At 41.4% G+C, this 17,248-nt stretch overlaps 1 protein-coding gene across 1 annotated transcript in view; it reads right to left on the bottom strand.

Annotated features, from left to right (window-relative positions):
* SLC35F3 (solute carrier family 35 member F3) overlaps positions 1–15,316 on the bottom strand; it is a 177,662-nt gene extending 162,346 nt beyond the window's left edge. Inside the window, exons 1-2 of the mRNA XM_074168670.1 lie at positions 15,264–15,316; positions 14,723–14,952 (exon numbers count right to left, since the gene is read on the bottom strand). Of these exons, the coding sequence (XP_074024771.1) occupies positions 14,723–14,952; positions 15,264–15,316 (283 nt within the window). The remainder of the gene's footprint in view (positions 1–14,722; positions 14,953–15,263) is intronic.
* Positions 15,317–17,248: the final 1,932 nt, after the last annotated feature.

Genomic DNA, 17,248 nt, shown 5'->3' with positions numbered 1-17,248 from the left:
TTGTGTTCTATACAAGAGACTGCAAGTCTCTTATAGTCTGCAAGACTTGTGTGCAATCATTTTTTTTCTTTTTCCAAAAACCTGACCCAGAGTTAAATTTGATCACAAAAAGTTTGGTAACTGTAATTTCTTGTCATATGCCGCATTTGGGACCCAGGATATCTGAATTACCACTTTTATCAGTTAGATATTTGAAAATTTAATGCTGTTTCCCCCAAACTCCACAACTGATAATTGTCTTTATCTGTCTTTTTCTGGCTGCTTACTTTAAGCTGGACTCTACAAGCCTGTGCTGCTTAAGTAGCACTTTACTCCACTGAAATCAACAGAGAACCTATTTAAATAAAATGAATGATGTACTTGGTTTGAAGGGAGTTTTATGCTTAAGGAAATGGTGCTTCTCGCAAACAAGATATCAAAGATTTAATTTCATAACATGGTGATATATGAAACACTATATGTGTTTAATTCACAATCAAGAAATATTACCAGGAGAAATATATTTTTCTCAAATAGACCAAACATCCATCAAAACACTAATTTATACAGTTTTTAATTTGCATTAAATAAACTGCAAAGAAACACTGTCACAAGGATTTCCTTATAGACAGACCATTGTGTCAAACTTAATTGCTCTGCACACGTCAATTACTTTGGATTATACCACAATCTGGAAAAATGACAAGATCAGATTGATGAAAAAAATTAAAACAGACCTATTGTTATTTTGGAAAGCACAAAAGGATTAAGAGAACTGAAGTATTTTGACACTGAATGGAATTATTTCTGTTTGCACAGAAAAATTATTTGGTTTATTCACACACAAATTGACTTACAATGTATATACAATAGCAATGATGAAAACTTCTAGATCACTATAATTAGCATATACAAACAAAAATGATATTTTATGTTGTGAAGAATATTAAATTGGTATTTTAAAAAAAAATTTATATTCGCAGTCAGTAGAAACCAGCTATTTGGGGCAATACAAATAATAAGCATCCTAAAACTTAATATATACAAAGAAATAATTTTAGTCACATAGCTGCTGAACAGCTTAAGTTACTCATATATAATTTTGCAGGGGCTTGAAACTTGTGTATCAAAGAATTGCAGAGACATTACCTTGAAACTCAGAAGCTCTAAGGAAACATAACTCCCTCGTTATTTAACTGAATAAAAAACACTGAAGACCTATCTTTCAAATATAAAGCAGATGCATGACCCTGCACTTACACCCATGGGTATTTTCAGGTATTACTTTGGTTACTGGATAAGGTTCTTAATATTTTAATGGTGTAACATTAATAAAATTTAAAAATTGAGAGATCAATAGTACAATAAAATAGAATAGCTTCAGTTGGAAAGGACCTACAATGATCATCTAGTCCAACTGCCTGACTGCTTCAGGGCCGACCAAAAGTTAAAGGATATTATTAAGGGCATTGTCCAAACGCCTCTTCAACACTGACAGGCTTGGGTCATTACCTTATAGTAACTACTGTAAGGTTTAAACTTCATTCATTAGTTAATGCCAAAAGTTTATAAATGCAAAATTATTTGAGAAATACTATTTAAAGTAGGTGATGGTTGAGAATTGCCCTAATTCTAACTCCAAAAAAAAAATAATGACATCATCCTTATGAGATGACAGAATAATTCGTCTTACTAGAAATAAATCAACATCAACAAAAAAGCAAGAAAGACCAGGACTTGCACGGTTGGTTATTGTCAGAGAAATTTTCCATCTTCAACACTGAGCTCAGATTTATATAATCAATTTTCTTTTAGTCAAATTAGCTGCTGTTGCACAATGCAGATTAGAGTGCAACTGGTTTAACCTTAAAGATGCATAGATCTCAACTGCTAAAGTGAAAGAAGCTTTTCTACAATGTGTTGATGTTCTTGTATCTTCCAATTTTTCTTCAATATACAGTAATTCAGCTAGAGCAGTTAATATCCAAGGTATATTAAATCTCTTGATCTAAATCGCTCTTATTCTTCCAGTACAGTTCCTACAGCTGGACATGCAACTTTGGCTAAGGTTCTACAATTCTCCCTCCAAAAAAGCGTTTCAAGATCCAAATTGTCTCAACGTTTGAGATTGTTTTACCTCTTTCTGTTTTGAACCGCCCCAGATAGACAGTTTCATTGCTCTCATGCTGTCCTCACCTAGCATAAATAAGAAAGGCCATTTTCTTCTAAATAATTGGGGAACCACAAATACCTGCTGTCTAATTGCCTTCTGCATGGAAACAAAGTAAAGAAAAGAGGAATGCTCTTAGGTGGAAGTGAATTTACTACACGTTTACATCAACAGATAGCTACAACAGGAATGCTCTCAGCTGGAAGCTGGGATCAGATCCAGCCACTCTGCACTTCCATTTGAAAAGTGCAGAAGGCATTAGAAGAGGAAAAGAGACTCTGGCCTTGTGCTAGCATGTTGTCTCTGTAAAAATACTTTGGCTGGTTTACTCCTGGGACTTTCTGGAGGTTTACGAGTGTCCAAGGCTGCCAAACTGCACAGCCTTCACAGACCTATTACAACCACAGTTGGATCAGAACCCTCACTCCCCTTCAGGACCACGCAATTCCTTCACACCTTTAGTTGCCCGTTTTAGTAAGGCAAAATTCCTCTTAGCTTCTATCAGAGTTTTACCAATGTGAAGACTGAACAATTTTGGTCTTGCAAAATAAAAAGATTGGGTGAGTGCATTAACCTATCAACCAGCTTCATTAGATGAATTTTAAATTTCACCTAGGAGTTTCTCCAAGCCACAACCTATATGTCACTCGTATGGCTTTGTGGTGGGACAGCTTAACAATAACAAAAAAACCTAAGCTGCATGTACAGCGTTTTGTTATCTTTAGCATTTCAAATTTCTCCAGGAACACTGTAATTCCATCCCACTGCACACCCACCTTTGTCTATGTCTATGTTTTATATGTTCTCACTCCTCAGCTGACCAAGTCAGGGATATCAAAGCCTAACTGGTTTCCAAGTTACAGATACAAATGATGAACTAGAATGCCTTCTGTTATTGTTTTAAAAGGCTCCTGCCTCAGACCCATTCAGTGTCCCCCACACTAGTACAGGTGCATTCTTTATCCTCATCTGAAGTGGAAAAACATGAACAAGGATTTAGCAAAAATGAGGGGGTTTGGGCTTGGGGAAATATGAATTTTCTATCAGTAACAGGCCTATTTGAGGACCTTCTCCTACCCCCATGCTTCTATAGCATGCCCTGTTAGAGGTCTCAATCCTTAACTCCTAACCTAAAACAGCAAATGACTATATATGTTGTTTCTCCTTTCAGCGCTTTGGCTCTGCGTAGTCAGCTTTCTAGGCAATGGGAAGAAAGAGTGGTCTCTTCTTAATTGCTGTAGATGGTCTCTACCCATGTTGGGACAAGCTATTAAGTACTAATTAAATACCAAGTTCAAGATGAAAAAAAATTAAAACTGCATATCTATTAAAAGAAATAATTATTCTATAATTTAAATAGAGCTCCTCAATAGTGCTCAGGAACATATAATAAAGACCATGTATGGGTAGGTGTAATTGGATGCAGTTGCCTTAGGAACAGATGTTCAGCATATAAAGCAGGATCCCTGCTTAAAAGGCAAACTCAAAGACTTAAGCCTGGTGGGTGAAACCTGGCTTGACTGAATTTACGGACAGAAGTGCCATGAGCTTGATTAGAGTCGGGGATTCATCCCAATAGCTTTTCTAATTCTCTCATATTTGCAATATTATTACATGTGCAGAGCTGAATAATATATTACTTTGAGCCAGAAGTGCTTTACTGGAGGTGCATTTCCCAGTTTCTTTTGTGCAGTAAGTTCATCAAGAAATGAAAAGTACCTAGGGAGCCATAAGAGAGTCTAGGTTTACACTCTAGAGATTCTGATAACGTTCCCACTTCCAATGCATTTTTATTATGTAGAAAAGAGATATTGTGCTTTTAGAGAAGAGTTATTGTAGGATGTAAAAGAATTTGACGTGCAGAAAGAAAACACCGTCTGGTATACGAGTGTCATTTTAAAGTAATATCAATAGCAAAGATTCCTATAAAGATGTCATGCAAATACCTTTTCATTTTCTGAGCTATCTAGAAAAAAAATACAGAACACCTAATATTGCATGCCAGAAATTCCAGTGAGATCCAACTTCTACTATGCACATGCCATAAAAAGAAGGTCCAAAGTACTACTCCCAGAACAAGATTCAAGATGTGCTCTTGTCCATGCATATCTCTACAGAGAATATAGTTGTTCATGCTTCTATGATTTACTGCCCATTTTCGTTTCCATTTGGAGAAATATTATAAAACACAAAACTAGTTCTCACCCTGCATGAAGTCAGAACACATATACAGCCCTCCTGACGTCACTATTTGCAATAGACAAAGATTTTCCTACAGATATTGATCTACACATTACTAAGGTATAAAGTTTGAAATAGCAATGTTTACTACATTTTCTTTCTGTCTTTGAAACAAGAAAAGCAAACAAAGAAGTTGTTCATTAAGTTATTTATTAAATAATTCTTCCCAAAGACTGGGAAGTAATTTTATGAGCAGGAACCAGAGGCCAAATTCTATGCTGCACCCCTTAAGAGGATCATCATAAGTCTAACAAGCCAACTGTGGGAATGCAGTGATTTAAGATGTCTTTGTGCACTCTTCATATATTGTTCCAGGATTACCTGGCAAGCAGGAGAAACCACCCAGGAGTCAAGATAGCCACCTGAAATCCCTGAAGCTATGCATACAGTAGCTCTTTTCCTCCATATTAGTCTAGTTTTCATTCCAACTAATTCATTTTCCCATGATATTTTGAAAAAGGGCTTTACTCCCTATATATTGGGAGAAAGTTCTTGTGGTTGGAATGCAGGAGTCCCACAATACACGTACAATACTAACTAAATGTGGGCTTACCTTCATTTCCAAATCAAGACCCACCTGTCATTCCTATGACTACAGAGACAGTTTAAATTGTTTTTGAACAATTGCACCTGAATGCACCATAATTTGCCTTTTTGGGGCACAATCTCTGGCTTGCATGAAACCTGAGCTCCCAAATTCAGGCCCACAGAATACACTTGTAATATACGTAAGAAATAGCTGAGATATAACAGAGGGCTCTAGTCACAACACATGATGTAGAAGTGTCAGGAAGACAAATCTATAGAAAAAAGCAGCCTTTTCTGCTCTTCTCTCACTCCTCTTCCTCAACGCGAAAGTGATCCAAACTCCTAACTTTGTTTACAGACATTTTCCATGGCTCTACTGACTTTTAGGGGTCTGTTTCTTGCCTGCCTTTTTCTACCTTTACATTATTTTGTTATTTCTTCTCTTTAACTAGCCTCTGAAATCAAACCTAAACATATTTTTTTACATTATAAATATCTTATTTCTGAAAGGAAGAAAGATCCACAACTGAGAACTTACCAGGCCAGTGTAAAACTAAATGCTATACAGCAAAAAATAATTTCAGCAAAACTACAAGAAATAATATGTTTTCTGTTACTTATTTCTGTTCCATGGAAAGTACTACCCAAAAACAAGCAGTAGCTAGTGTCTAAGCTGAAAAATTAAATGTGATTACCATAAGTCTATTACCATCTTAGTTTGCCTGAACAAATACTAGTATAAGTGGCTACATATGTTATTAAATCAGTCTCAGAGCTTTCAAAAGACATTGCATAAAGCGACCAGGAGACCCAATGGAATCATAAAACCATGAAGATGTATTTCCTGTTTCACGGTGTAAACACCACATGGTTGATGTTAACGCTGGCACTAAGTATTTCAGCTAGGGCAAAAAATTGGAAGCAGATAATCCCTACTGAACACCTGATAAACAGCATTGCCTGGATGCAAGTTACTGTTTGAAAGAGGAAAGCCAACTCCAGCCGTTGAGGACATGACCATCATCATCCTCATACAAGTACAACAACTCTGAAAGGGCAGGTCCTCAGTTCACTTCCCACCTGAGCACAAGCCTGTGCTCTGTTCACACAACTGCATGGATCTGGCAAAACCAAAGCAAGATACCCTGGATGAGGCAAAGTCCCCAGACTGCCACAGGGCTCACAAACAGCACAACTGCCAGCAAGTTTGAGTCAGATGACTTGGCCTGCTGTCCATACACAGACAGTGGACAACAGGCTCAACTGTCACGCTACTTTAGTACTTCAGCCAGTGTGAAGAAGAGATAGTGAGGAAAAGCATCAAATCTGTCCTATTTCCAATGTAAAAGTCAAGGAAAAAAGAAAAAGATAAAACCCTTTGGGTTGTCACTATCGGATCAGCTCTACTGCCTGTTATTTCTATTGCAGTGGGATTGGTAGGACTTTGCACCACTATTCAAAACTGAAAATCTGGTTGCTCCCTTCAAACATATAAGGCCCATTTTCATGAACTATTGCAAAGAGGCCAGTTACAGGAAAGCAAAAAGAATATTTAAATGCAAGATCAAGGCCTTATATATTTCACTAGCAGCCAGTTACATTCCTTTGTCCTAGAGAAGCTCAAAGATTCAAATTTCCTTGACTCATATGACTGGCTTGCTGAGTTAATATATCCTCTTGTCTATGTGATGTCATCCTTATTTGTCTAAATGTCAGGCCACCTAAATTCCTACACTACTGGAATAGCTTTTCTCAGAAAAAAGCCCAATTCTTACATTGGCCAGATACACTCATGGAAGCAAAATGACAGGAAGCAAAATAAGGCATATTTGGTACAAAAATGAACCTCACGAGGCCCTCAAGTTCAAGAGAAAAATAGAGGTGTCTGAAAGCACTTAGATGCACTTTTTTAAAAGGTGAGCTGGCTGAGTGCAGCACAAGTTTGCCAAAGTTTAAAGAAGATGAAATCAGGGAATACCACCCCTGCATCCCTCCTGTCTATGGCATTTTTTCATGGAGTGGTTCATAAAGCAAATAGTTCTCTATGGCCTTCCATGCAACCACAGAATTTTTTTTTCTTCCACTGATGTGCTGAGGAATGAAATAACATGTGCCGAGTGAAGATAATCAGAGAATCAAAAATGCTCAGGGAAGCAGGTTCTACAAGATATATTGCACAAAGCCTAGCTATTCCCTAGGTAGGAACCATGATCTGCAGATAAATTTCTTTCTCCAAACATAAACGCTGGTTGTATTACTGTTCTCAGAGTAGTCATCATTCACTAGCAATAGTGGAAAGTCTATGGCTTCAGCTTCCAAAACAAAGAGAGGGACAGAACAACACCCTCAAATGCTCCGGGCAGGGCACTTTGCCAAGGGGCTAAAGTTGCCTTCCTGTAACTTTTCCATCCCTCTCTTTATCCTCGGCCTTATTTGACCTCAAGTAAATGGCAGTAATTATCAGCAGCTTCTGATTTACACTAGGAATATGAAACGCAAACACCTAATTACATTAAAGAGAGATTAGGGCACAAAAACTCACCTTGAAGACAGCCTGCCATGAGCCAGAATCTGGTAAAATTAGCTATTAGGCTAATGAGCATCGCTGGTGATGCATTAAGTAATTTCAAGAGGGACAAACATCTGGGACCCAGAGTCTTTGTCCTTTTGTAGCTTTGTGTTTCAGTAACACTCCAGTTACACAACAGTATCTGATATTACGGTAGACCAGCACAGACTTTGCAGCCAGATTCCAATGCCATTATCTCATGCAATTAATTGCTTCTATTAAACAAATCATTGATTTAAGTTGCAAATATACACCACACAGTACACTCCAGAACTGTTAAAGAAATTTGCCCTGATGAAGGAAGGCTCTCCAATGGACAGTTCCAAAAATAAGCATTTGTTCATAATTCTCGATAGTGCCCAAATTCTTTCTTAACAAATTAGCTTGCTCCTCAATACAGAGTAGTTTGTGTTTTTAGCAACAATCCATTGTTATGGATTCAACACATTGATTAGTGAACACGTTCACATTTCTATTTGAAAAAAATACAGTTCACCAACGAAAAGAGTCTCAAATGCCAGATAGGACTCCTCTTCAAAACTGCTAAGTGGGCTCTGACTTTACAAAGACATACAACTAGCTTTAGTAGTAGGTTTTCATGATGGAGACTTCAGTGGTATATTCTACCGAAATAACAGCATTCAATGATAACATTCATTAAGGGTATCAAATGAATGCTGGAAGCCAAGAGACCCCTAATTGTTGTCCCATTGACTGTTTTGCATAACTGGCATACTGTAGATGACATGTAATTAAAGCTGCACTGAAAAAAAAAAGTAGAAAGCAACCAATTAATTTGGTTAAACAGCAAACAAACAAAAAAAGAGGGGCCATTTTGTAGGTGGCAATTTTTAGTTTCTTCCCTGTGAAAACTAGATACAAAATATAAAATATTTATCCAGCTGCCTCGTTAAAAGTGATGGTTACTTAACACTACACAAATAAAACTGTTTAGTAAACAAGTTGCTAAAAGTTCACTAAACATTTACAGTTTACTAAATATTTACTAAACAATTCAAAATATTTAGTAAAACATTTCAAATTACAATTTTCTTGGCTTACCAACAAGCAATTTCAAACTTAAAATTTTTATTAATGAAGCTCTATACTGTAACAGGAACCAGTTTTCTGCTTAGCATTTGCCAAAAAATACTTTTCTTACCACCTGCCAAAAGCCAAAGAACCCTCATGTCTCTACTCCATTGGAATCATCTTGAAAATTAAACTTCTGAAAGGCTGGCTATATTGCAGTTTCCTTTTTTCATATGGTACATTTTCAGCTGCTGAGTATTCATCACCTGTACTCCTCTGCCCTGTCTCAGGTGGCCAGATTGTGATATTCCATACTTATTCTCAGTTGCAAGACCACCCAAAGAGTTAAAGCCCACAGGGGCCAATGGGTTCACTTTCCAACGAGAAATATGTCCTGTAATATTCTGGGATATCCACTGCAGGCTTATGATTAGGTCTCTGAAATATTTTAAGGGGCTGTCTCTGGAGACAGTTCTTCTCAGTTACAACGAGCACTAACACATGGGAAAACAGCTTTAGGAGGTTTTGAGCGAGCTGTCACGTGGATATAAATCAGGAATGTCCCTGGTTTATGCACAACCACATGTAGGTTTAGCTTGCAGCAGACAACTATTGCTGACATTTGAAACAACGACGCTACAGTACTTTTAAATCTGCAATGCAGTTCATTACCATGGCTTCCTTTCACCTGTAGGAGTTACCATGTTCTCTTAGCTTTTCTCCCTAGCATAACAATGCGTTTCATTTAGTATTGCCAATGAAGAGCACTAGAAAAAAAATTAATCAGGCCTCAGACACCGTAAGCCTAGCTTAAAACAAGGAGAAAAGCAATATTTTTACTTGTCTTCTCAGCTTCTGGGGGGGGGGGAATTGACCTATAGGTTGACCCTGGGCAAGCTATCCAAGTTCCTCTCCCAGAGCAAGGCATCTAGAGGTTACTGTACATGTTTTCACCTGAAAAACGAGATTCTCACATAATCATTTGATCTCAGGAACAGCAACATGAACGATCTCACCAAGTCTTGCATTAGTTAAAACAGAGCGTTACATTCAGTATTCATGTATTGGAAACCAAGTAGTTTTAAATTAATCGCTTACAGCCGGCCTGAAAATGGCTTTCCTCCGAGAAAACAATATTCTTCAACTTCTGCCTTTGAACTTCTGGAGATTCCTATATATCACCTCAAAAAATAAGTTAAATTCTTGCTCAGATGCAAATATGTGAAAACAGTATTTGCACAAATTTCAAGTATTAATATTTTTATCCTGATTCATATCCCCACTGGATTTGCTTTTAGCAAGTGTGAAAGTTTCAGCATTCAGTGGCACATGAAAAGCAGCTCAGAAGGAGGAACGTTGGGGATCAGCTGGAAACACTGGTCTTTAGCTGTTTAACTGATACTCCAATATTTACAAGGGTACAAGGCTCATACTTTTAATTAGCTAAAACCAACACTAAACTACTACCTTGAAAGGCTATCAAAGTTCAGTAACTGGGGCATTTTGATACACAGACAATTATGCTTTCTGAACAACGTTCAGAACATTTGTAAGCCATTGTGTTCCAATACGCTACTTATATTGGTGATAGCACTTAAATTCCACATCCAGGTCAAGACCTACTGTGCTACATGCTGGATGAGTACTACATTGAAATTCTGGTCATTAAAACTGTATGGTTTATTTTGTTATGGTTGAGATATCTATAAAGAAACATTAAAAATAGAAAATCAATATTTAAAGTAGCAGGGAGAAGCAGAGTGAGAGAACTTCAGTTACTTGCCTGAACAACAGCAAGACACTTAAAAGTTGTCACCAGAACAACCTGGAATTATTCACAAGGTCAAAGTCTCATAGAAGCAATGAACCACAGACTGTATTCGATTCCTACTAAATAGAACTGAAATAAGGTAAAAATACATACCATTCTCATAATATTCTTTCTGTGGGTAGAGTAACATCTGTAAGCACACAAAGAAGGTAAGTGAATAAAAGTGGGAGGCCAGGTGGTCTCTTGGGCATCTAAAAAGAGGGAGGGACCCATATAATCCTTATTTGTTGATACCAAGTCTGTATTTAGGAACACATGCTAAGGATATTTGAAAGTCCCTGCTTTAGAAGAAAAAACCTAATCTTAAACAAGGAATAGAAGCGGGTGCTCTGTAGGAAGAAGCAAAGATTGCAAAATAGGGATAGCTGGCTCAAGCCCACATGAATGTATTTAAAATACTAATCACATAATGACACACTGTGATATTGAATTGCCACAAAATAGACCTAGTTAATGGAGAGAAAAATGAATGTTTGGCAAAGGTGCTAGCTGTGCACATTTCAGGTGGAAACAAGCACCCTGCCAATTGCTACAATAATTAAAATAGACAGGTCTTCTATACAGATCAGCAAGACAGTTCAAGAGTTTGGTGACACCTGTTATTTCTCAAGTACAGAAAACACCCTACGGACTATACTTCTAAAAATATTTAGAAATATTATTCCTACTGATAACGGTGCAAAATGGAAACTTCAAATATGGCTGTTCACCTCCAAACCTGTCTCTGCTATTAAACTGAAGTCACAGGCTTTTAGAGGCAGAAATTATGATAATTTACTTAACCTTCATGGAAGAGAACAGCACTGCTAATACAGCCCTAACGATGGTTTGATCTCCATACAACAAAAAGGCTGTCACTGGGATCTACAAACTTTTTGGTGTTTTGCTGTTGTTTTTAAAATGTGTTAATTAAAAAGATTTAAAAGTCAATTAACATATCTCTTATTGCTAACTAGGATTCCACAAATATTGAGCTCTGTTACTGATGTAGCTGCAGAGTATGATTCTACAATCTGACTGCATCTTATGTGTGTTTCTTTCCCTCTGCCTTTGCATTTAAGAAATCAAATCAGATGCTGCAAAATAGTCCCCATGGGACAAATATGAATATTTGATTGAGACTGGAGAGCAGTTATTCACATAATTAGTTACCCTGAAAATCAATAGTGAGAATTTCAGAAAAATAAGAACTGCCAGATCGGATCCAGACACACTCCTATCCTGTTTCTGAAGGTGCTATGGAGGAAAGTGCAAGAAACCCTCAAGAAGCAGCCCTCTCCCAGACGAAGAGGGGCTAATTTGAATTATAAATAATGAAGTTTAATATTCTCTCCAATATTTTTCCCAACTTACTGCAATTCTGCATCTTGTCACTGCTATCAATAAAAAGCCCTTGATTTCTTAATCTCAAGAACAAATTATGTGTTTTCTTCAAAAAATATTTATCAGTTTTCATTTGATGGCTTTTCAGCTTCATTGACTGTCCACCTGTTTCTCTCTTACGACGCAGTAAGAAGAAAAGCTCTCTATTTGCCTGAGCAATACGTGCCAGTACTTTCCATATATTTGTTTCAACCTCATTAAGGTAAACAGCCAAAACTCTTGAGACTTTGTATAGGTTGTCTGTACTCCTTCTCCTTACTCATCTCAGAGCCTTCTGTAATCTTTTTTGAGAGGAGATGATAACCAATATTACACAGTATTTCACTAGGCTGTACCACTAAATTCTCTGAAGGCATCGTAACACAGAAGTACATTATGTTATTCCAGTTTCTAAAATCGGTTTGCAAGTGCAGTCAAACAGCAGAGGTCTTCCCTGAGCTATGTACAGACCCAAACTATTCCCTCTCATCAGCTGATGTAACGATGTAAAATTTTGCAGGTAATTTTAGCATTTTCAGGAAAAATGAGGCTTTTATTTGTTGTAATTTAATGTCACTTGTTGACATTTCGACTATTCACCTGTCTGGGTCAGGTCTCCCTAGAGTAATGACAAGTCCCTTCTTGTTCTGTCCAATCTATATCAGTTTGTGTCTTCACCAGATTTTCACTTCTTCCTCCCCTCTTTCCATCTAATTATAAGTATATTAAAAACTTAAGTTGGTACATAACCTTGAGGTATCCCAGTATATTTTAAATGCTCACATTTTTACTACAACAAAACCAGTCTCCGAGGAAGTTTCGGGGTCATGGCAACACTATCTCTGATTATCTCTGGTAGTTTTCCTCGTGGATTTTTGTTTAGAATAAATAGCAAAAGCTTTCTGAACATCTCAAACAATTCTATACATACATACACACACACATATATATATACACACAAACAGTCTAAATAAAGTATGAGAAGAAAACACTCCAGTGTGAAAAAAACAGATCCGACCCTACAGGTGATTTAGTTACAATAAAAAAGAATGTCACTGAGAGAGACAGACCAAATCTAGATCAGACTAGATTATGGATTTATTTTCCAGAAAGTAGGTCCATCATTAATGCACTGCATAACTATACACATAGTGCCAACAGCACCTAAATGTCTACAAGCACGCACAATAAAATGACAAAAAGTACCTGGGGTGCAATTTGAACTTAATAAAAATAATTTCTTCACACGAAAGTCACAAGGAAAGTCCATATCCCAAAACTAGGCATAAACCCAGCTTGAAGGAGTATTCAAAGAGGTTTCAAACTAGTTGTTACAAAGTTGACTTCCCACTTTTGATTATCTATGCTATTTATATGCACTCAGCCAGCTATTCAGCTGAGACAGATCAACACAGCTCCGCTTCAGCCATGCCATATTATGCCAGCTAGAGAGATAGGTCTTTTCTTCTGTGTGTTCTTCTACATTCCTAGCAACTCAGATTTTAAATGGGCAATGACTTCACATAACCTATTATTTTTAGACATACATTTATGAAACTCAGACATTATGTATATTTATCCCCCACCACTGCAACTCAAGTATGTCATTTTGTTATTCAGAATGAGTTACAAGAGAAAATATAAGTAGAGTGGCAGGCTTAGGCTTGTCATTAACTTTTTCGGATATAAATTTCAACAAATAGGTTATAATTGAGGAGCTGGCATGACTTTTATTATTTCAGAAGGTTCAGCCATAGCAGCTCAGTGTGACTTCAGCTGGACTATTAGTCACTAGAAGCACTAACATCCAATTCAGTCTGGCATCAGCATATGATCTGATCCTGAGAACTGACCTGAATAAGCTTTTACTCTTGAATGGTCCCAGTCCAGGCAATGGAATTGCTCTTACAGAAATCTCATACTCCCAGTAAAGTAGCAAATATCAGATATTTCTGTCATAATCGCAATCAAGAAAAAGGCTCTTACAGAAGAAGTCTTAGAATATTTATTAGTAAACTCCTATTACCAGGCAATAATGAGTGGCTCTTCCTCACGGAAAAATTGAACTAGTACTGCATACCATGCTTTCTTGTACCATTCTTTTCCATTATTAAGCACACTGCCACACAGATAGTCCACAAGTAAACATTTCAGAATGTTTACACTTAATAGTTAGGAAAGTACAACAAGAAAACAATCACTTTATCAGAACCAGACTTCCCAGAAAAGCACTGATTTCTGTTACAGCAGAATCCTTTTTACAACAAAAACCCCAGTTACATTACAAACAACATTAAAATAACCAAAATATTTCTATGACTTCAGGTAAATTATTCTCAGAACTTGTCAGTATACACAATTGCCACTGTGGTGATGAAAAATGGACAAGAAATAAGATGTTACATGCAAAAATACTAGTTGATATACTACAATCACTCAAGGTAATTGCTTCCTTTGTAAATACATATGTGGACGAATACAGCTACGTCTCTCCATATTGATATCATGGGAAGTTTCTTTCTCAAGCACAGGCATATGGAAGAAACAGTTCCACTTGACACAGGAAAAGGCTTAACATTCAAATCAAGTGCTGTGAAAACCTGACAGCCCCCTAAAACAATAGAAAGACTCACTGATAACGTATTACTTGTGAAAATAGTATGTGCATGAATGCGCTGGGCCTTTTACACAGCTGTCACAAACACGGTAATCAGCATCACTAAGTGCGCCTGCAACATTAAGAGAAATATTTGACCTATTTTCTTAGCAGAATTTAGCTGTCGTGACTCCTAGCACTACGCTCCTGCGAGCCAGCAACTGCCTGAGGACTAACACATGCACAGAATTCCTCGCGGAGAGTGAGAGTGCTTCCACTGGGCGAGTTTCTCCCACGGGTAAAGCGATCAGTCCCTCGCACCCACGCTCTGGGTGGCCCCCACGCAAAAGCCCCAGTGCTCGTCCCTCTCTCTCCTCGCAGCCCCCCCACGCCCGGCCGCGCCGGAGGACTCACGTTTGTAGCTGGCGGCCCAGGGCTGGTAGCCGTAGTAGCCGGTGATGCGGAGGATCCGCTCCTCGATGGAGGTGAGCCCCACGGAAGCGCTGGTGAGGTCCTCCACGGAGCGCGACCACTTCAAGTCCTCTTTGATGGCCTCGTCCACCACCAGGTACTTCAGCTGCCGCAGCTGGGGGCTGATGTCGGACAGCCGCCGGGGGCTGACATCGGGGGAGCGTCGCATGCCGCTGGGGGCCGAGAGAGGAGGGTCAGCGAAGGATGGAGGGCCGGGGGGGGGCGGCTGGCAGCACCGCCGCGGGGGCCACCGCCCTCCGCCGGCCCGAGGCGAAGTTGGCGGCGGGCGGCGGGACCTCGGCCGGCAGGTGAAGCGGAACCGGCGCCGCCGCCGCAAACTTTCCTCGCCGCCCTCCGCCGGAGCGACCCCCCGGGGGGGCGGGCGGCGGTGCCGCCGGCTAAGGTGGGGTGAGGTGAGGTGGGGTGAGGTGGAGTGTCCCCGTCCTTCCCAGCCCGACCGGCCCCCCCCGGCAGCGGTACTCACAGGGTGGCGGCTTTGCCCCGCGCGGAGCCGTTGGGGAACTCCCGGATCCCCATCGGGAGCAACAGCAATGGCTGGGGGGCGCCCAGACTTCACGGCGGGGCGAGCCGGCGGCGCTCACCGGCCGGGTAAGAGGCGGGAAGGAAGGAGGAGAGGGAGCCGGGGAGGCAGCGGCGGCCCCCGCGGCAGAGGGTCCCCGGGCTGGCGGTGTCCCCCGGCGGGAGGTAGGCAGGCAGGCAGGCAGGGAAGCCGGGCGGACCGCCGCTGCCGCCTGCGAGGCGCTGCCAACTGCGGAGCGCCGGCGGCGGGGGCCGGGCAGGGCAGGGCGCGCTCCGCGCCCCCCACCCGGCGCGCTGCCGCCGGCCGCCAGCGGGGGGAGCCCCGCGGCCCCGCCGCCGCCAACCGCCCGCCCCGCTCGCCCCCTGGCGGGCGGCCGTGAGGCGGGGCGGGGGCGGCCGTGCTTCCCCCGGGCGGGCCCAGCCGAGGAGCGAGGGCAGGTGCGGCCAGGCCGCGACCGGTGCCCGCTCCCCTGCTCCTCTCGCACCGCCGGCGGGGCGGGCTCCGGGCAGGTGGCCGGGCTGCGGGAACCGAGCCGGTGGGGGCGGCCGCCGCCCGGAGGGAGCGCGGCTCCGGCAAAGGGGGGCGTCGTCCGGCGACGGAGAGAGCCGTGCGAGGGAGCCGGGGCACGGGTGGGCTGCGCCCCCGCGGCGGGCGGGGCGGGCTGGCGTGGGGCGGCTGCAGAAAGGGCGCCCGTGTGTGAGGGGATGGGCCGCGGCCCTGGGGCGGAGGGTGTCCCGGTTCTCCTCGAGGAGGCCGAACGAGGCTCAGCACATGCGGGCTGTGACAGTGACGGTCCTGAGGCGACAGGAGCACCCTCCTGATTTCCCGCTAGCACTGCTGGACCACCACCACCGACGCCCGACCTTTTATCAAGCAACGTTTTTCTTTTCTTTTAAACACATACAGTTAAGCTTCAGTAAATGTGTGAGCATAGATGCGCATGGAATGGCAGGGGTTGGAGGGGACCTTCGGAGATGGTCTAGTCCAAAGCAGGTTCACCCAGAGTGGGTTGGACGTTCCAGGCGGGTTTTGAATTGTCTCCAGAGAAGGAGACTCCACCACCTCTCTGGGCAGCCTGTTCCAGTGCTCTGCCACCCTCAAAGTAAAGAAGTTTTTCCTCATGCTGAGACGGAATTTCTTGTGTTCCAGTTTGTGCCCGTTTCCTCGTGTCCTGTTGCTGCGCACCACTGGAAAGAGCCTGGCCCCATCCTCTCGACACCCACCCCGTAGATATTTATAAGCATTTGTGAAACCCCCTCTCAGTCTTCTCCAGGCTAAACAGACCCAGGTCTCTCAGCCTTCCCTCATAAGAGAGATGCTCAAGTCCTGATCATCTTTGTAGCCCTCCGCTGGACTCTCTCCAGTAATTCCTTGCCTTTCTTTAAGGAGCCCAGAACAGCGCTCCAGCTGTGGCCTCGCTAGGGCAGAGTAGAGGGGCAGTATAATACTTCGTTCACAAGCAAAAGTTTAAAATTCAATAATCAATACTTAGGCAAAATTTGACCACCTACAAGAGAGACTGTTGAAGTTAAAGAATTTTTTGTGTATATGTATGTGTCTCATGAAAAATAATCAAGTCCAAGGCGAAAAGGTGGTTCCCTTTGACCACTGCACAAGCTCAGTTTGCTTGTAACATTAAAACACCAAGGTATTGAGCGTGGAAGCGAGCTGGCAGCAGTTGAATGCAACCTTTTAACGTTACCTTCAGTGATAGTGAAGGAGAAAGTAAAAGAAAACCTCCAGCAGATGACAGCCAAACTAATCACCGTTTTAAACACACATGTACTAAATAATGTACTAAGTTTATTTTACTCCCTACGCAACCCTTATTTTGAGCCTGTGAAAGTGAAAATATTTGTTGCTGTGGAGGCCAGTTCCAAAATCCAACAGCGGTGAAGAGCAGCAACCCAGCAGTGCAGGCAGAGAGT

Source organism: Numenius arquata, chromosome 2, assembly GCF_964106895.1.
Source record: "Numenius arquata chromosome 2, bNumArq3.hap1.1, whole genome shotgun sequence".
Classification (NCBI taxonomy): Eukaryota; Metazoa; Chordata; class Aves; order Charadriiformes; family Scolopacidae; genus Numenius; species Numenius arquata.
This window is presented reverse-complemented; position numbering and strand designations above follow the sequence as displayed.